Genomic DNA, 20,601 nt, shown 5'->3' with positions numbered 1-20,601 from the left:
TCCTGTGTTCTGCTAAGGATGAAGCCTGATGCTAGAAACATAATATTCCGGTCCATGCTGGGATGTTCTGAATTCAGGTCTACAGTAGGATGGGATGGTAAGAGTAAAGACAATTTTAACAGGTATCAGAAGTAGTAAGAAAAAAAAGTCAGTCCAGCAGTAAGTCAGCTTGAAGAACAACAAGCTACAGTTGAAGCTGGGTGTGCTGGGGCATGGCTTCAATCCCAGCACTCAGGAGAACTGTGATTCAGACTGATGTGGACTACGAGACCCTGTTTCAAAAAAAAAAAAAATTAGGGGGCTGGAGAGATGGCTCAGAAGTTAAGAGCACTGACTGCTCTTCCAGAGGTCCTGAGTTCAATTCCCAGCACCCATATGGTAGCTCACAATCATCTGTAATAGGATCTGGCGTCCTCTTCTGGCCTGCAAGTGTGCATGCAGAGCACTCACACATAAAATATAAATTTAAAAAAAAATGGAACTACCACCAAAAACAACAACAAAACAAAGAAAGAAAAAAACTCTTCAGCTTCAGGCCTCAAGGCTCAGGGTGGTCTGAAACAGGCAATAAACAAGCAGAGACCCCAAATGTGCCATAAACTGATCATGGCTGCAAGGCCGCCGTCTTTTCCCTTCCCTATAGGTCACCTCGGCAATGTCGCCTGAATCAACTAGAGAGCTGGAACGGCTCTCCTCTCTGAATCCAATCAAGTCCTGAGTTAGGACTCCGAAATGTTCTCATGGATACGCCTCTCTGCTCCTGTTAGTGCTCTTGCCACTCAGCCCACAACAACAGGTTTCTGAATGTGTTCCCATCACACAGCTCCCTCAGACCACTGCTCAACCACACCACTGCCTTAGAAAAACTCAGATGGCTTCTAGTGTTCTCAGAAACACTCTCCAGGCCAGAGATCTCGGGAAACTAGGCCCTGCCTTCCCTTGGGCTTTCCCAACTGTTACTCTCGTAAGGGAAAAAAAAAAAAAAAAAAAAAGACAAGTTTGACTGTGTGAAAATTTAAAGTATCAAGAAAAACATACCATTAGCAAAATGTAAATAACAAAATAGAAAAAACTACCTGTCATGCATCCAACCAAGGATTAATAACTTACACATGAAAATAATTTCTACCAATCAGTAAGGTGATGGAGGAAGGTCATTGGCTAATAAAGGAACTGCCTTGGCCCATTTTATTGGTTGAAAGATAGGTGGGAGGAGTAAACAGAACAGAACGCTGGGAGGAAGAGGAAGTGAGCTCAGTCTCGACAGCTTTCCTCTCGGGAGCAGATGCCTGAGAGAGACGCCATGCCCCGCTCCCGGGATGAAGCTCCGACTCAGGATGGACATAGGCTAGAATCTTCCTGGTAAGCACACCTTGGGGTGCCATACACAGATGATTAGAAATGGGCTAAATTAATATGTGAGAATTAGCCTAGAAGAGAATGGGCCAAGCAGTGTTTAAATGAATACAGTTTGTGTGTTGTTATTTCGGGCATAAGCTAGCCGAGCAGGCGGCCTGGGTGCTGGGAACGCAGCCCCGCCACCCTTATTACTACAGTAAGGAAAAAACATCCTAACAAGAATGTAAACAAGGGATCATATTTTTGGAGGGGAAAAGGAAGAAAATACATCTAGTCTTCTAAACAGGGAGACAAGTGTCCACACAGGTTAGCCTTCCTGGAGAAAAAGTAGTAGTTTGTACTAAAAACTAAAAGATGCCCATATTTGGAGGCATCCATTTAATATTCAGAAAATTGTTCTAAGGAGGTAACAGAGCAAATGTTCAAAGCCTTAAAAAATAAATTTCTTGGGCTGGAGAAATGGCTCAGTGGTTAAGAGCACTGGCTGCTCTTCCGAAGGTCCTGAGTTCAATTCCCAGCAACCACATGGTGGCTCACAACCATCTGTAATGAGATCTGGCGCCCTCTTCATGCAGGCAGAATGTTGTATACATAATAAATAAATAAAATCTTTAAAAAAAAAATTCTTGTCTTGTTGCAAGGAGGGGGCCGCTTGTTCTTCCCAGCTGCCCAGCTAGCTTACACCCGAAATAATCACACAGAAACTGTATGCATTAAAACACTGTTTGGCCCATTAGCTTTAGCTTCTTATTGGCTAATTCTTACATCTTAATTTAACCCATTTCTATTAATCTGTATATCAGCACAAGGTCATGGCCTATCAGCAAAGTTCTGACGTGTCTGACTCTGGGGGCAACTCCATAGCATCTCTTGACTCCGCCCTTCTTCCTCCCAGCATTCAGTCCATCTTCCCCACTTACCTAAGTCCTGCCCTATCAACAGGCAAAAGCAGTTTCTTAATTGAAGACTTTTTTTTTAATATTTATTTATTTATTATGTATACAATATTCTGTCTGTATGCCTGAAGGCCAGAAGAGGGTGCCAGACCTCTTTACAGATGATTGTGAGCCACCATGTGGTTGCTGGGAATTGAACTCAGGACCTTTGGAAGAGCAGGCAATGCTCTTAACCACTGAGCCATCTCTCCAGCCCTGCAAAAGCAGTTTCTTTATTCATTAACTAAGAAAAGCAACACACAGACAGAAGAACCTCCCACAATTCCTGGTCCCAGTCATTATGTCATTAAGACAATTGCTGCCAAGATCAGAGTTCAATCCCAATGACCCAAAGAAAGGTAGAGGAGGGAAAAGGAAAGAGCCAAGTCTCTCAAGTTACACTATCAACTCCACATGTGCTGTGGTATGTACACACAAGCACATATGCACAAACAATAAATAAATAACAAAAATTGAGAAAAAAAATCCCAACAGAAGTGGAGGTACATACCTATATAATTAATCCTAGTACTCTGAAAAGTAGAGCAGAATAGTAAATTCAAGGCCTGTCTGTGACTACACAGCCAAGACTCTAAGAAATAATAATGATAAAAGCTAAAGAAAAGTCCTACAGCTGTTTAATAGTAACTATAAAATAATCTAAATGTCTAAGAATAGGAAATCAGTTAAGTAAATTGCAGTTCAACAAACAACAGGCTCAGATGACCCTGCTGCCCAGGGTGTATACCAAACAGCAATCTATAGGAACATGACTAACAGTTCCTATCTTTGCCTGATTATATAGTTACTCATTCTACTATTATTAAGGAATAATTTATACACCAAAAGAAAATTTTAAGACTTCTTGGTTGCTTTCTTCCATATCAACAAAAAATTTGTTTGTTTTTTGAAACAAGGGCTTGAGTGAACCTTAAGTTCATGACCTTCTGCCTTGGCCACCCATGCATGGAGTGCAGGGGAGCACCACCAAGCTCAGTCAGCAGAAGACTGCATTTGAAACTAATATTCACTTGGTTGGTTCAAGTCTTCCAAACACCAAATACCACTTGAAAGTCCCTAGATGAGACAGTACACCAGACACCATACTCTGAATGATAGTGAGGAGTAGCTGGGGCTACTGCTCAGTAGGAGAGTCCACATTTAAATGCACATCCATGGTCCGAACCCCGCTACTCAAGAAAAGAGAGGGGCAGGGAGACAATAACGAAAACAACACTGTCACAGTACCTACAACACTGCTTTACATCAATGCATGAAGAGTCTGTAAGGGCAGGTTTCAAGAGAGGGAGGGAAAGGCATCAAGTCAAAGAAAATAGAAATACCAGGGTAAAGCTCCAAGTACTGACACTCAGCTTGTCCACGCCCATGTACCTTCCCCTGCACAAGTTCTTTAATCACAAGCCAGACCCTCAAACCACCACTAAGTCTCTCTTTTGTAGCTCAGAATTCGAACAAGCTTACTTGTCCATAGCACACTAAAAGCAGTGAGGTTGAGGAGTGCTCTTAATTGAGAAAGGCACACAGACAACATCAAGAAGCAATAGAGTCTCAAAAGAACCAAACCAACGGGAGGCAGAGGCAGGTGAATCTCTGTGAGCTCAAGGCCAGCCTGGTCTACAAGAGCTAGTTCCAGGACGGGCACCAAAGCTACAGAGAAACCCTGTCTCGAAAAATCCAAAAAAAAAAAGAACCAAACCAGAAAACACTATAAACTTCAAAAAGAAGAGCAATGCAGAAGCATTTCGCTCAGGAACACACTCTTAAATCCGGTAAGCACCCATCTCCTATCTACAGCAGAGCAGCGTTCAAGTAACAGTGCACTTGAGGATAAAAAGACCTGGCCAGGTGTTAGAGCTGGGCACTAACTCCGCCCTCATACAGCCTGCACTACATGCACATGAATGTGGAGTCAGAATACAGCCTTCCTGAAGCACAGGGCACAGTTATTGCCAGACAGGCTCAGGAAAAAAGCACTCCCACCCCCAACATGCTGCCTCTGTTGCACATACTCTAGAGACAGGAATGCATGACCTACTTCACAAAAACCCTGTCTACATACTAAAATGCCAGAAAGTGATAGACACAAAGAACCAGGAAAACTTGACCCTAATGATAAGCGTGTGTGTGCGCGCACACACACACAATTAGAAAGTAAAATGTAGCTGGGCAGTAGTGGCATTCGCCTTTAATCTCAGCATCAGGGAGACAGAAGTAGGCGGATCTCTGTGAGTTCAAGGCCAGCCTGGTCTAATTCCAGGACAGGCTCCAAAGCTACAGAGAAACCTTGTCTCAGAAAAACTTAAAAAAAAAAAAATTAAAAAAGCCAGCAGTGGTGGTGCACACCTTTAATCCCAGCACTAGGGAGGCAGAGGCAGGCGGATCTCTGTGAGTTAGTTCCAGGACAGGCACCAAAACTACAGAGAAACCTTGTCTTAAAAAAAAAGAAAAACCAAAAAAAAAAAGGGAAAGGAAAAGGGAAAAAAAGGAAAATGAATCATTAAAAATAAAATATGTGCAAATTTTAACTCAACACAAATTACAAACTAGCCTCTAGAAAGGTTACAAGTATATGCATATCATCCTATTTATAAAGCTGAATGTTTCCTTCTCTTTTCCCTCCCTTCCCTCCTTTCTTTCTGATTAATATACTCAAATTCCTTCAAATTACAAAATAATCCATTGTTATTAATAAATAACAAGCCAATAACAGCAATAAAAAAACCTCACTTGGCATCTGAATTCCTCCCATGCAGTCATCACGTCATTGCCCCCGGGACTCTCTCCACACTTTCAGTTCAACAGCTTTGACACTCTCTCAGTCCAAAGCCCAGGAATACACAGCCATCCTGATCCAGATCTCATCTGTCCTTCCCTCTTCCACTTTTATTTGGCATTAACTCTCATACCTCGCCCTCTCCGGATCCCTTCTTACTCTTTGCTCATTCTGTGGCTCCGTTCACATGCTTACCCATTCATGGGGCTGCTTTTCACTGAGCTTGCAGATGTACCAGGAACTACAACAGGCAAAGAGACACAGCAATAAACAAGCCAGATTCCTGCTTCAGGCAGCTGAAATTCCAGTGGGAGGAGATAAATAAAAAGCAAGAACATTAGCTGATATAGAGGCAAAACAAGCCTCAGCTGGTATGTGTTCGGGAAGGCCATTCTGAGGAGACACTGCAGTGAGTTGAGTGACAGGAACCAGCCGGGGGAAGATCAGAAGAGTGCCCCATGCAAAGGGCCAGTCAGGCCTGTGACTGAAGAGGAAACAATACAATATGCTCAAAAAAGAAAAAGAAGAGTAGGACATGGAGGCGCACGCCTTTGATCCTGGGGCTCAGGATGCAGAGGTAGGTGGGTCTCTGTGAATTTGAGGTCAGCTTGCTCTACATAGAGAATCCCAAGCTAGCCAATACTACCCAATGACACCTTGTTTCAAAAAAACAAAACAAAAAGAGAGATGAATTAATGATGAATCAGTATGACTGGCAAGCACACTGGTTAACCTGGGTGTGGGAATGTATACCAGCAACCCAGTACTTAGCTGAGGCAGAAGGACTGAGTTTGAAGCTAGCCTGGTCTAGAAAAACTAGATAGATAGATAGATAGATAGATAGATAGATAGATAGATAGATAGAAAGACGGACGGACGATGGATAGACAGACAGACAATCACAGAGCTAGATCAGGGGTCTGCAGGCCAGAGAGGAGTTGGGATTGATTGCCAGTTGTCCTCCTCTTCCTCCATCTGTCCTACTGATGCTCCAGGGAGTCTGCTCTCAGCCCGTGCTCATTCTACAGTCAGCCTCTCTGTAAGACTCCATTCCACCTTCCATCCTATCCTGTGGTTGTCTGACAATCACACCCAAGCTCCTCTCTAACTAGTCCTCTGGCAGCATCCTGAACTCCATCCACACTGGAGTTTTGTTGGCCTTCCTGCTAAACGGTCCCCAACTAGCTAGTTATAATGGCTCACATTTGCAATCCCAGAGCTTAGGAAACTGGGCAGGACAACTGGCATGAGTTCAGGGACAGCTTGGGCTACAGGTGGGTTACAAATCAGGCTGAAAACAGTGTCTCAACCAAAGCAAAAGCAAAACAAAATAAAGCGAGATATCCCAAAGAAAAGTCATTGTCTTCTCTTTGAATACTAGTCTTACTTTTTTTAAATGACTTTTATTATTTTTTAACCAACAACAACAACCCCCCCAAAAAAAAATCCATCATGACTCAGCATCTGTCTTCTTTCCAGGGGAATTCAAATAAATTATATAAATGGGGGGGGGACAGTCTGTGCAGGTGAGTGCTAGGAACTGACCCCCATCCTCTAACAGAGCAATCTGTACTTAGCCATCTCTTCAGCCCCTCTCCATCCTTCTAATGCCATTATCTACCCAGCCACACAAGACAGAAGCCCAAGCTCTAATTCATGGTAAAGGGAAACAAGGAAGCCAAGTGGACCAAGATCAAGCAGACCAGCGTGCTGATTACAACTTTGCTGACAAAGAAGGCTCTCAAGAAGAGAGGAAATCAAATCAGTGTTTCTCTCTCCTCCCTTTCCTCACCTAGGGGCTTATGGAAATGTAACAAACTCCAGCTCGGACAGGTTATATCAATACACAGTAAAATAAATATTTCCTCGTAAAAACAAACCTTATACAACCAAATATTAAGAATGACCTATTCAGAGACTGCTAACCAGCTACATGCCAGGTCTGTGCTGAGTGCTCTGCATATAGCCTTCTAGCTAATCTCACAAAAACCCAGGTTTTGCATTTTAAGAATAAGGAAAGTGGGGGCTGGAGAGATGGCTCAGTGGTTAAGAGCACTGCCTGCTCTTCCAGAGGTCCTGAGTTCAATTCCCAGCAACCACATGGTGGCTCACAATCATCTGTAATGAGATCTGGTGCCCTCTTCTGGCCTACAGGCATACATGCAGACAGAATACCAAGAATACTGTATACATAATAAATAAATAAATCTTTTAAAAAAATGAAGATATCTATTAAAAAAAAAAGAATAAGAAAAGTGGATCTTAGGAGTCAACCAACATCACAGGGACAGTTAATCAAGTGAAGAGCTGCCTACCTCTAGTGTCCATGTGTGTAACCCCAAACCCCATGGTGCTAGCCAAAGAAGGTACAAAGCAAAAATCTGGCGGTACCCTTTCTACTCCAGCAGGGCAGGGAAGCACATAGCATTGGAAATCAAGTTTTTCCATTCACTGCTGAGCTACATACACTCTCTGGTCAAGTTAAGAATTTTTTCCACGGTCAAAAGGCCTAATAGAATCATCTCTTTCAGTAGAAGCCCTACTCAATTCTACATCAAAGTTTCCAGAATGCTAAGGAGAAGAGGCTAAAGGCCTAAGGAACAGGGTTAGGTTACACCCAGGGAAAACTAAACAAGTCTAAAGACTTGTGATAGCAGCAACACTCTGGCACTGGCCAGATTAGCCAAGCAGAGAAAAAGCCAAATCAGCAAGAGCTAGAGAGCAGCCACCTCCACCTGCACAGTCCACAGCACCAGACTCCTATCTTCTCCCTGTCTTCATAGGTACTAGACTAAACCTCATATTCACAGAATGACAAAAGACAATTGCCTTTCCTTCACACCAACAGTCCCAGTGCAATAGCTATCAATGACCTTGTACACAGGCACCAAGCAAATAGCACAGCCGTGGACTGCTTTCCAGGACTCAAGGCCCAGGTGAAAGCGTTGCTATTTTAGATCACTGTAACTCCTGATGATAATCTGGCATCAACGCCGAGCTCAGTCCCCTAACAGTACAGGGATGCCATCAGCTCTGGGCCCAATAACCTCTCAACTCTTCAGAAGTCAGAAGTAATGCTTCAGTTGGTACTGTCATCCATTGTCTGTCTGCCAATGTTAACCCAACCTAAGGAAGGAAAGGACAGCTCAAGCTGAGTCAACCATAACTGACCTCACAAGAAACTCCAAGGTTTTTAAAACACTACTAAAATTACATTATTATTTTCTGTATATATGTATGGGCAGGCTGACCAACTCAAAGGATGAAGTGGTCAGAGGACAACCAGGATAAATGAGTTCTCTCCATCCACTGTGTGAGTCTGGGAATTGAACTCAGGTTGTCAGGGCTAGCAGGGAACATCTTTATCTGCTGAGCTTTCATGCTGGCCCAAGTTTTTATTATTGTCAACTTTGTTCTAGCTCTGCAACTTGCCCTTTGGCACTGTGAAAACTTAATTCAAAAGGACTCCTGTTTGTCACAACAGGAGGTATCTTTGTCATCTAAGTAGGATATAGCTCCTTGCCTAGGACTCATGAAGACCTGGTTCACTCTCCAGTTAAAAAAAAAAACAAGCCGGGCGGTGGTGGCGCACGCCTTTAATCCCAGCACTCGGGAGGCAGAGGCAGGCGGATCTCTGTGAGTTCGAGGCCAGCCTGGTCTACAAGAGCTAGTTCCAGGACAGGCTCCAAAACCACAGAGAAACCCTGTCTCGAAAAACCAAAAAAAAAAAAAAAAAAAAAACAAAAACAAAATATACAAGACCGCCCTACCCTCAACAAAGAATTACCCAGCCCATAATCACATTACTACCAAGGTGGCACACATGATGTGGAGACCAGTGTGGTAAGAAGAGAGCCAGTATGGCTCAGAGCATCCAGTGCATGTGACTTTAGGCAAAGGTGTACTTTTAAAATTCACTGTCTTAAGCTGGGCAGTGGTGGCACACGCCTATTAAAGCACTTGGGAGGCAGAGGCAAGCAGATCTCTGTGAGTTCAAGGCCAGCCTGGTCTGCAAGAGCTAGGTTCTAAAGTTATGGAGAAACCCTGTCTTGAAAAACAAAAAACAAAACAAAAAAAATTACTGTCTTAGAATCAATAAAATCAGCAACTTTATTTACTATTTTAAAACCCTTAACTCTCTACATAAAACTAAGCTCTTATAGGGATAAACTACTAATCCCAAGAAAGTAAGATGACCAGTCTTGGCAGGTCCTTGCTGAAGTCAGGGGTAATAGTATTCTAACACTCACTAATATAGATTTAGAACTTAAAATTTCTCCCCAAATCTTTCTTCCTCAATGCTGTGGTTTGAATGTTTGAAAAGTCTGCATGCTGGGTTCCAGTCACCGGGAGGGTGGTATAGAAAGGTGATGATTCCTGAGGGAAAGGCCTCAGAAATGAGAGGAGCATCCTTTAAAGAGGCACCAGAAAAGCACGCTGACCACCCCTTCCCATGAGGGAACTGAAAAAGGAGGCAGTCTGCACCCAGATGAGAGTCCTGGCCAGAATCCCATTATGCTGGCTCTCCGGTTACATACCTCCACCCTTCAGAACTGTGAAATAAACTGATTTGCTTGCAAGCTACCTAGTTTATGGAATTCTATTTCAGCAACCCAAAGAGACTTAGACAATGAGTAACCCTAAAAAACTATACAAGTATTCCCAGGCTTAAAAAAAAACTCACGAAAAGATTTATTTGAGAAGGGCTCAAAAGTGTTATGGAAGGGGCCAAGGGTATTTATTCATTGGTGGAGAACATGCCTAGCCTAGGGTATACAGGCTCCATCCCTAGTACTGACCAAAAAAAAAATTATTATTATGAAAAACAATACTAGGCCAGGTCAGGCATAATAGCCACAACGTTAATCTCAGCACTCTAAGAGGCAGTGGCAGATCCTCTGTGTGTTAAGGTCAGCTTGGGCGACATAGAGAAACACTGACTTAAAAAAAAAAAATAAAATCAGAAAAAGACATTAATACAAGGGGGAATTTTTCTGAAAGGATCCTGCATTGGCAGCTTGTAGACCTGGGTCAAGTTCTTTTGTCAGTGTAGCTTTGGAAGAATCATTTAACCACTCCAGCTACTGTGTTCTCACCTGCACAGAAATAGATGTCCTCCTTACCTCCTTGGGATGTCATAGGAATGAATGAGAGTGCAGTACACTGTTATTGTAAGAGTCAGCAAGACTTACTGAGCATCTCAGCTACATCTGAGCTGCCACACCTAATGAGTGACAATAGAGACGTCATAAAGACCCAGCTCTACCTGCCTAATAGAAACATGATTAACATCCAAGAAGCAAGAGAATATACCACCAAACACTCCCCACTGCAGTACTGGTAGAGTGTGTGGCACAGTCTCTAAATTCTGAGGGGTGGAAGGAAAGAGAGCAGTGAGCACTGAAACATAATAAAGGCTGCTTGTCCAAGTCTTTTACTGGAACCCATCTTTTAAGGGACACTGTTTTAGGTAACACCTTGAATTCAGCAAGTTTGAGACGCTCTATCTTCTCTTTCAAAGTAGCAGCAAGTACTTTCCATTCTGAGGAACAAAAATGACTGAGGACCACCGTTCTAGGCTGGCGCTCTTCAAACAGTGTATCCACGACAATCCTCTCAGGTACAGAAAGGAAAGATAGACCTTTATTTATATTTAATCTCATCACAGAAAATAAGATTTTCAAAAAATGGCAACCCAAAAACTACAGAAAATATTTCAAATCCTCCTCTCAAAGGATTAATATCCAGATTGCAGAGAATTTCTAGGCCTCAACAAATAAGTAAACAAATGATTCAAAAATAGGTAAAGGACATAAATAAACATTTCTTCAAAAAGATATACAAATAGACAGTAAGCACATGAAAATGCTCAACACCACTAATCATTTGGGAAATGCAAATCAAAACTACGATGAAACATTATTTAATGCCCATTAGGCCATCTACCATTGCAAAAAGATAATAAAACTAGGCCTGGTAGCACATGGTGACACAGACCTGTCCTCCCAGTTCTAGAGACTAGGTAATGTTCAATGTCAACTTGGGCTACCCTGTGTCTAAAATAACAATAATATATCTGGACATAGTGGTGCATACCTTTACTTCCAGCTCTGGGAGACAGAGATAGGCAAATCTCTTTGACTTCACCTCTAAGTCTGAGGCCAGCCTGTTCTATATAGTGAGTTTCAGGCCAACAAGAGACCTTGTCTCAAAAACTAAAACTAGGCAATAAATAAAACAAAAATCATAATAATTAGCCAGGTGGGGTGACACATGCCTGTAAGTCAAGCATGAGGGAGGTTGATGAAATAGGATCAGGAGTAAAGATTATTCTCAACTATACCCAAGGCCAGCCTGGGCTACATGAGACTTCAACTCAAAAAAGAAAAACAAAACGCTGGGGCTGGAGCATAGCTCAGCAGTTAAGAATGCTTGCCTTGCAGAGGACTAGAGTTTGGTTCCCAGCACCCATGTCAGATGGCTCACAGCTGCCTAATTAACTATTGCTCCAATGGATCTAGTGAAGTCTTCTGGATTCCCATGGGCACCCACACACGGCATAGGTTCAAACACAAACACATACATACACATAAATAAAATAAAAATAAATATTTAAGATAAAAACTATCAAAGGAGTTAACTAAGATATTGATAGCATGTAAGGCTGACAGAACACATGACAATTCCTCAAAGAATTAATAAAAGAATCACCAGAGGCCCAAAAGGATGACTCAGCAGGTAAAGATGCTTGCCACCAACCCTGACAACCTGAGTTCAATCCCTGGATACCATGTGGTAGAAAAAGAAGAACTCCCACTTGCTGGCCTCTGACTTCCATATGTGTACTGTGATGCATGCATAACCCCATGCTAAATTAAAAAATATTTTTTAAAAATTCCCATATGCCCCAGTAATTCTGTATATACCCCAAAATAATTCAATGCAGTTTTAGAGAAAATTTTCCACATCCATGTTCATAATACTAGTCATTATAGCTAAAAGGTGGAAGCGATTCACTAGCCTATCAACAAACAAATAAGCAAGTAAATGTAAAATGTATGCACAATAGAATATTATTGGGCCTTAAAAAATAAAGAATAAGCTACAACATGGATGAACCTTGAAGATATTACGCTAAATGAATAAGCTACAACATGGATGAACCTTGAAGATATTACACTAAGTGAATAAGCTACAACATGGATGAACCTTGAAGATATTACGCTAAGTGAATAAGCTACAACATGGATGAACCTTGAAGATATTACGCTAAGTGAATAAGCTACAACATGGATGAACCTTGAAGATATTACACTAAGTGAATAAGCCGGTCACAAAAAGGCAAACAATCTACCACTTCATTGGGGACTTAAAAGTATTTGTTAAAAGTAATAGAGACAGAAAGTGAAGTGGAGGCTACCAGAGAGGAGAGGAGAGAAAGGGGGCTAGGCCAGTGGGTACACAATTTCAGTTTTACAAGATGAAAGCACTAAGAAGGAAGATGGAGTGGTGCCTACAATTTATGAATGCAGCAAACACCAACCAACTGAGCACTCAAATAGTAATGTGGGCAGAATTTTCTAGGTATACTTTTTAAATTTTTTTTTGTTTTGTTATTTGAGACAGGGTCTGACTGCCTAGAACTCACTTTATGGACCAGGCTGACCAAAAACTCAGAGATCTGCCTGTCTCTGCCTCCCATGCTGGGGTCAAAGATGTGAGACAACGTCCAGCCTGCAAGGTGTGTTTTTACCTCAATTCAAAATGGAAGAAAAACAAAGAAAAAGTCCTGGGCACGGTAGTCTAACTCTCTGTGAATCCAGCACTGAGAAAGTGAGCAGAGTGATCCTAGGTCATCCTGAGCTACTTAACAAGCTCATAGGCAACCTTGACTACAAGAGACTGTCTAAAACAAAAAGGAACCAAACAAAACCCAGAAAAACTAAGATTTTTATCTTTATTAATATTTAATGACTAATGCCTGAAACAGTGCTCCCATTCACTTCCGTGTCTCACACCAAAAGGCTAGTGGTGGCAGCTTTTCACCCATAGTATCTGGGAAATACTATGTTTCATGTGGGTTTAGGTAAATGGATTTACTAATCACATTGTTTTAAGTGAATTAATAACCCTCATAAAACAAAGAGGCTTAACAAGATTTCTGGAAGGAAACCTTGGATTAAAGACAGTGCAAACAAGAATGGCCTGTCATGCCTCTCTGATATACTTTTCATCGAGTACATCACAAAATGGAACAACCATGGCTTATAAAAATAATTCATCAAAACCTTGCTACCATTTAAAAACTAGATTTACATACACTGCAATGATGATGAATCTCCCCTTAAGCATACACCACACTTTCAGATATTAGCAAATAACAAAAGCAGGGCATGAGCATGACTCCCACACGAGTCCCACAGATGAGGGGCTGGCATGCTTTAATGTGATAGTGCTATTCTCCCCATAGTTTAGGGACTGCCCACCTACACCTGCACCACCCAATAGGACTCTCTGTGATGAGAAACTAGACTTACATTGGTCTGTCTAAAACTGTAAGCACAAGTCACAGGTGGTTTTCAGTAACTAGCATTTAACTCGTGTGTCTGAAGTATTAAACTGTTACTTTGTTTAATTTTGGATAATTTACACAGCTATCTTTTGAGGCTACTTTAGTTGACAGCACAGGCATAGGCCACAATTAGATTACTACCTCGGTCTCCAAACATACAGCTTTGGCCATGTTAGCCCCTCTGCCTACAATGTTTTCCTGATCTTGCCCATCTGGCAGTAAGTTCTCACTTTTCAAGACATAATTTAAATGTCACTGTTTGGCTTTCCCTGGTTTCTCACCCCACACAAGACAACTACTCTGCCAGGCCTGAAGCCTTCACCCTTTCCCAGGCTCCATCTCAACAGGTATAGCAATTTCTCCCACATCTCGAACTCACAGTCACTGTGAGCTCCTGAAGGCAGACACCTGGCACACTGCATCTACTCAGCAGCACTCACTGGGTAAGCAGGAGGTGAACAAGTTCCATCCCAGGTCACACCAGAGACTATAGCAAGCGCTTGCTACTTCACTGGCTAGACTGCCTCACAAGCAGACTCAGAAGGCACCTGTTCTTCCAAGAGTACCACACAGAGGTGGACGTTAGTCCTAGTCCCTTTTCTAAAGTGTTAACTTTCAAAGACCACAAGCTAAAATACATTTTCAATTGTTTCAATGTTATTAAGTTGCCCACCGACTTGGCTACCAAACCACATACAGTAGAAGCCCCCCACATGTTCTCCCACTTGGAACCCACGTGTTCTCACTGCATCTCTCATCAAACAAGCTTGATTTTGTCAGACAGACCAAAGGAGATCTCTGACCATAGCGACCGCATACTCTGGACTTCATTTCTGAATTCTTAATTTGGCTATATTTAGCAAAGCTATAACCGTCATCATGCCCAAAACCAGGAAGACACCATTCACAAACCACCCCCTGAAAATCTGCATTGCCTGTAAAAAACCCAGACTTCCCAGCAGGCAAAGTCATCTGAAGTAGGAAGGATCAAAGTGGTATCTGCATCAAGGGAGGGACTCAGGAGCATCTGACTAATCTCTCGGCTTGGAGCTCAAGGGTCCCCATGAACCATTTCTTCCCTTTCTCTTTTGCTCTAGTCAAACATCTTAGCTGCCCTGTGCACTCTTCTCTAACACTGATAACATGTGCAACACACACACACACACACACACACACACACACACACACCTGCTTCTGCTTAACTTCTTGCCTCTTATGACACTTGAGACATCCTTCTGTGCTTTAGCACAGAGCTAGGGCACAGTAAAGGAGCAAGTACATACTTGTAGCTGTTTAGTAGTTCTTTGAAGAGCACAGAGCCACTGAATAAAGTGAGCAGTAAACACAACAAAATATATACTGGGGAACAAATATACAAGAATCTCATTCTATCCACCTCCAAACACACACACCCTTACTTCCTCTCCTTGAACCTGGAAGGGAAACTTGTACCAGTGACATCACACCGGTCAGTATTCCTGAGACTCATCTTGCATTTCACCACTCCACATTTTTGCGCATGTCATTCCTTCTGGCTAGGAGGCTTTGGGGAACATGGCTGGTACACTTGCTGGGTAGCTGCCACTCCTATTCAAATCACCTTTTTCTCCCTATCATCGCTGAACAACAGGACACTTATTCCAGGATTATTTATTATCTGCTGGTCTCAGTCCATGACCCATCAAGCTTTCTTCTGGAATCTAATGCAGTGCCTGCCACAGAAAAGCACAAATAAATGGCTCACCGGGTGAGTGCACATATGTACTACTGAGACATTGAGAGCTGTGTGCTATAGGTGGGCACACAGTTTTCAAGTCTTTCTTCCTTGCTCTGCAGATAGGGGAAATTAGGGAAGCTTCCTGATAGTCTGAGTTCTCACCAGGCCCAGACCTGGATTCTTTTTGTGCAGGTGAGAATGTTCTGTGAGGTCTCCTAGTCTACCTTCTACAGAACTGATACAACTCTGGAATGCTGCCTTGAGCACAGCAAGCATTCAATATTTGCTTACTGTTTAGAGTTTTGATAATGGCTTTATACAGCCAGGAAGTATGACAAAAGTATTGCTCCTAGGCACTGCGCTAATCTTCCCAACGAGCTCATTCTAGAAGCTTAAGCCAAATCTTCCCTTGTCATCACGTGTCTAAACTCAGCAGGGTTTATCCCTCATTCAGGCACCCTCTAGTACTAAGAAATCACTTGGCATAGAGATGCCCATATCCCTTTAAATCATGGCGGAGAGGCTCACCTTCCTCCAGACAACCAAGTGCCTGCAGGACTAGTTAGAGAGCCAGTCTAAAAAGACTGCTGCTGGAGATGGCAGTCCAGCATTCTCCTCTTCTCTAGCACCTGATTCTTGAGTCCTAACAGTCCCTTACTGTGAAGCACACACTAATACCCACACAGGGGAAAAGAAAATTGTGAACAGGATGTGGTGGTGGTGATCAGGTCTGTGTTTGAAAACTCCCACTGTCACCACCGTACACTGCCTGGGCCACTGCTTGGGGAACTGGCTTATAACTCATGATCCTTGAGAAACCAGGCTGGGACTGGCAGACAGGTTAGAGCCTTGAGGACTCAGAGGACTAGGGAAGAGGCACTGCTACCCAAACAATACTGGAAAGAACATCTGATTCAGCCCAAACACAAAAGGGGAGGCTAGCCAGGCTAGTTTTCACCCTGCTCTCCACTCACCTTTAACTTAAAATACACTGTTTATATTTAACTATAGCTACCACTTATTGAATTTATCACTTCCAAAGTGATAAATTCTTTATATATACTATCACACTAAATTCTCAATACCACCACAGGGCAGTGAACTCAGACTTTAGCTTACATCAGCATCTCTCTGGAACTTATTAAAGTCCCATACCTACAGTCTACAGAGTGAGGTGTGAGATCTTCATTTCTAATACACTCTCCTGTGGAATAGCATGACCTAAGTTGTATAAGTGGGAAAGATAAGGAAGGAAGGAAGGAAGGAGGGAGGGAGGGAGGGAGGGAGGGAAACAAAGGATTCAGAGGGCCAACAAAAATGTTTCAACCATAAAGACACCTGCCACAAAAGCCTGACAATGTGAGTTCTAGCCCCTGAACCCAGGTACTGATATGAGAGAACTAACATAATAATGTTGCCCTCTGACTTCTTCTCTTTCTCTCTCTCTCTCTCTCTCTCTCTCACACACACACACACACACACACTCACAGACACACACACATACACCAGTAATAATAATAATAATAATAATAATAATAATAATAAATTTTAAAAAAACAGATCCAGGAAATGGTGAGATGGCTCAAAGGGTAAAGGCATCTGCTACCAAGCCTGAAGACCTAAGTCTGGTCCTCAGGATTCATACAGTGGAAGGAAAGAACCAACTCCTGAAAGTTGACCTCTGACTGCAGCATGCATGCTGTTGCATATGCACACACACACACATGCACTGTAAAATTTTTTTTTTTTTTTTGGTTTTTCGAGACAGGGTTTCCCTGTGGTTTTGGAGCCTGTCCTGTGTAAAAATTTTTAAAAACAAAAGCAGATCCAAATATTGAACCTAAATCTGTCTGACTACGCAATCAGTGCCCATACACACACTACTCTACGTGCAAATGTATTTCTTTTCCTCCTACATTGACTGGCAGCTCCCTAAAAGCAGTTATCAGAGCTGGGGATGTAGCTCAGGGGCACAGAAGGCCTGCATGATCTACAGCACCTTAAGAAAATTTATCGGCTAATTAAAATAAAGGCAGGCATCATACTTTAGAGTTTAGACCCTTCACCCCCTTCAAAACTTAGTAGTGTCTTTGAACTCAGTAGGTACTACATAAATACTGACTCCTACATATTCACATACTTCAAAGGCCACACATAATTCAAGCTCAATCATAGACAAAGAATTTGCCAGACCAAATTTTAAATGCTGCTCTCACACACAGCCTCAGCCCATGTTGTCACCATACTGGCTCATTCCATAAAACAGTTCTTGGCTCCCTAACACTAAGGAGCCCTAAGGACAAGATCTGCAGCTATTGCACCCTAGTTTACTTTCATAGTGACACTAATCATATCACCATTTCCCATTTCTTAAAACATCTCTGAAACTCTGGCATCTAGTTTAGCATCACGTCCCCAGAGTCCCGGACACAACCTGCCACATCTTCGGCACTTTGGTAACTGTTGGCTGAACAAATGAATGAATGAATGCACAACTGCAAGCCCTAAGTTCTACTTTTTAAAATATCATAATGCACAATGCACAGCTCTCAGGATGAATTCCAGGCAGCCTAGAAAACAAAGACCAATTTTGTGTTTTCTCTTTCCCATCACTCTTCCAAGACTCAGAGAATAGGCAATGCTTAGGGCAACACATGATGAGACAACACCCCAGCTGGAAAAAAAATGCTCCTGGGTGCTGAGGCCAGCAGAGAGGAGGGAAGAGCTCTGTGGCCGTCATCCTCCTGCTCTCTCACACACTCCACCCACTGCAGTCAAGGACTTTGGCTACAGGATAAAAGAGTCAGCTCATATTCCAAGGTACAGATCTGGCAGCAGACACAGAAGCATCTCCCACCCTGCACCAGAGTCCTCAAAGAAGGGTCCAGAAAGGATGGTGACTCAGGCCCAGATTAAGTCCAGTTGAAGCAGTACTAAGAATGAAAAAAAGCAGTCATTTCAAAAGGAAATTCATTACCAGATATCTCTTTAAAATTGGGCTCTTTAAGTACGGGCTTCAATCCTATTCTCAGAAACTGGGCCTCACCAAATCCAGTGCTTACACAAACTGAGTCAAACACAGCTTCTCCCTCCCCAGCCGCCCGTCCACCACCCCACAACACTCATCATGACAGGCATTTCCTAGGCCCAGGTAGGGATCCTTGATTCAGGCTCAGCTTGCAAAAGCCTCCTTTGCAAAGGGACCTCTTAGCTTTCATCCACTTCCCCAGCTAATAAACTATACCCTACCACCATGTTGCCTTCACTGAGGCCTCCCCCACACCCAACCCCTGGCAGTCAGTAACACAACCTACAGTAGGCTGGCCCTATCCAATTAGCTTGAATTGCTTCATGCCAAGGAAATCGCTGCTTTTATTAAAAATAAAAGCACTCTAAGTAGGCAATGAGCTGTGAAAAGTATCAGTCTGGCGTAATGATGAAGGTCGAGGCTAAGGTTAGCAGAGGAACACTCAAAAGACTTCCCTAAAGCCTGGGGCATGAGGACAGATACACAAATGAACACACACCAAGAGAATCGACACAAGGATCTGAACAGCAAGAAAACTAAACCACAGCTACCCTTAAGTAGTTCTTAAATAGAAACTAAAACAGGAGGAAAGAGGCCTAGGCAACTGAGTTCAAAACAATCTCATTCACTTCTTAGGATTTTTATCTTAGCTACATCCTGGGCACCTGATTTCAGGTGGGTGAAGAACCAAAAAATGCATTTCCATCACCAGAAAAATTCTCTTTGGATACTTACTCAGAGAAATGGGAAAGTTGGGTAGAAGAAACCCCTCTCTCTTTTTAAGATCATCCCATCCCCACCCTTCGGCCTCCACATCAGAATTTAAAGTTTCAGGGAAATGGCAAGAGCCCACCACCAGGCATTTGATGTCACTTATACTTCACACATACGTTTTCTCATCTGATCCGCATAATTCAGTCAAAGGAGGAGGTTTCTCCGCGCTCCCCCCCCCTCAACTAAAATAAAAGGCCACTGAGGTAAACAATTTGGGCAATACTGCCCCCAAACCCTGTCAATTCTCAGTCCGAGTTTGAAATCTCTCAAGGACAATGACTCGCAGGGAAAGTGCAGGGGGAAGGGAGGGTCAGTTGGTCAAAACCCATTCATACAACTAGAAACCAGAGTCTTGCCACATCAGCACATGAATTTAATTCACCGCGCACTGGTTTCCAACGTACCTTCCGCCAGCACTTCGTCCACAGTGACCTGCTGCCGCCCGATGCCAAAGACCCTTCCGATGTAGCCACTGCCCAGGCCTGAGCTGCTGCCCCCTCCTCCGCTGGAGCCTGAGCCCAGGCCAGAGCTGCCCTGCTCCCGCCTGGAGTCGAAAAACTTCTTCATCTTTCCGATAGGAAACGCCAAGGCAAAATGCCGATGGTTTCTCGGTTAGTATTTGTTGTAAAGAAAAGAAATCGAAGGATTTCTTCTCGGGTTTCAGCCCGGAGCAGAGCCACGGGAATCCGGCCGTGGGGTGGGGGCTGAGGGACGGCGCCTGCAGGAATACACTGTCAATCGCGCGACGGGTCCCTTCCTCCTCGGAGAGCGATCGTTTAAGTTTAAACCTGCGATGACAGAGGCAGAGAGGATGAATCAGTAACACACTCCAGAGCCCAACTGCCGGGTCCTAGGGGAAGCAAAGGCCGTCATCCAGAGGAAACGCTACGTGCATTTTCTTCGGGAAAGCCCTGGAAACGCACCGGCCCCCAGCCCGGACCCCCGCCCCGGACCCCGAGCCCCGGACCCCAAACACCCACTAGAGGCGGCTCAGCGCCGAGCCCAGCTACCAGCCCCGCGACATGGCCACGGCCGCCGGCCTGCGACGCGGAGGAGGCGGCGCTGCCGCAGAGCCGGGGCCGCTTAGGCGCCCGCCCGCCAGCTGATCCCCGAGCGCCGTGCTGATGCCGCCCCTCCCCCGCGCGCGCGCCCGTCGGCTCCGACCACACACCCGGAAGTGACCTGCCACCGGAAGTGCCTCTCAGGGCAGCGCTGCCACTGCTTAGGGCCGCCTCTGGGAAACCAGCTATAGCCACAGACCGAAAGAAGTCGATGTCAAGGAAAGGACCAGAGGAGGGGGATCTCGGAACAGAGACACTTGGAAGAGAACGTTGCTATTGCCCGGCCGCTGCGCACCCTGGGAAAGGTAGTTCGGTGAAACCTGGCATCTGGACTACAATTCCCAAAATGCCCCGGGAGGGG

The 20,601-nt window shown here is 43.8% G+C and overlaps 1 protein-coding gene across 3 annotated transcripts in view; it reads right to left on the bottom strand.

Annotated features, from left to right (window-relative positions):
- The window catches only part of Aak1 (AP2 associated kinase 1), a 156,353-nt gene extending 136,012 nt beyond the window's left edge, over positions 1-20,341 (bottom strand). Inside the window, exons 1-2 of one of the 3 annotated variants that reach the window (XM_041633336.1) lie at positions 20,160-20,341; positions 19,584-19,967 (exon numbers count right to left, since the gene is read on the bottom strand). In XM_041633336.1, the coding sequence (XP_041489270.1) occupies positions 19,584-19,746 (163 nt within the window). In that variant the 5' untranslated portion in view covers positions 19,747-19,967; positions 20,160-20,341. The remainder of the gene's footprint in view (positions 1-19,583; positions 19,968-20,159) is intronic. The other 2 variants (XM_041633355.1, XM_041633345.1) reach the window with 2 other exon arrangements.
- Between the last annotated feature and the right edge of the window lie 260 nt (positions 20,342-20,601).

The sequence above is a fragment of the Microtus oregoni genome, unplaced genomic scaffold, assembly GCF_018167655.1.
Source record: "Microtus oregoni isolate MIOR12 unplaced genomic scaffold, Mior012 000002F_ref0000024, whole genome shotgun sequence".
NCBI classification, from domain to species: Eukaryota; Metazoa; Chordata; class Mammalia; order Rodentia; family Cricetidae; genus Microtus; species Microtus oregoni.
The sequence above is the reverse complement of the archived record's forward strand: the minus strand, read 5'-3'. Positions and strand labels throughout refer to the sequence as shown.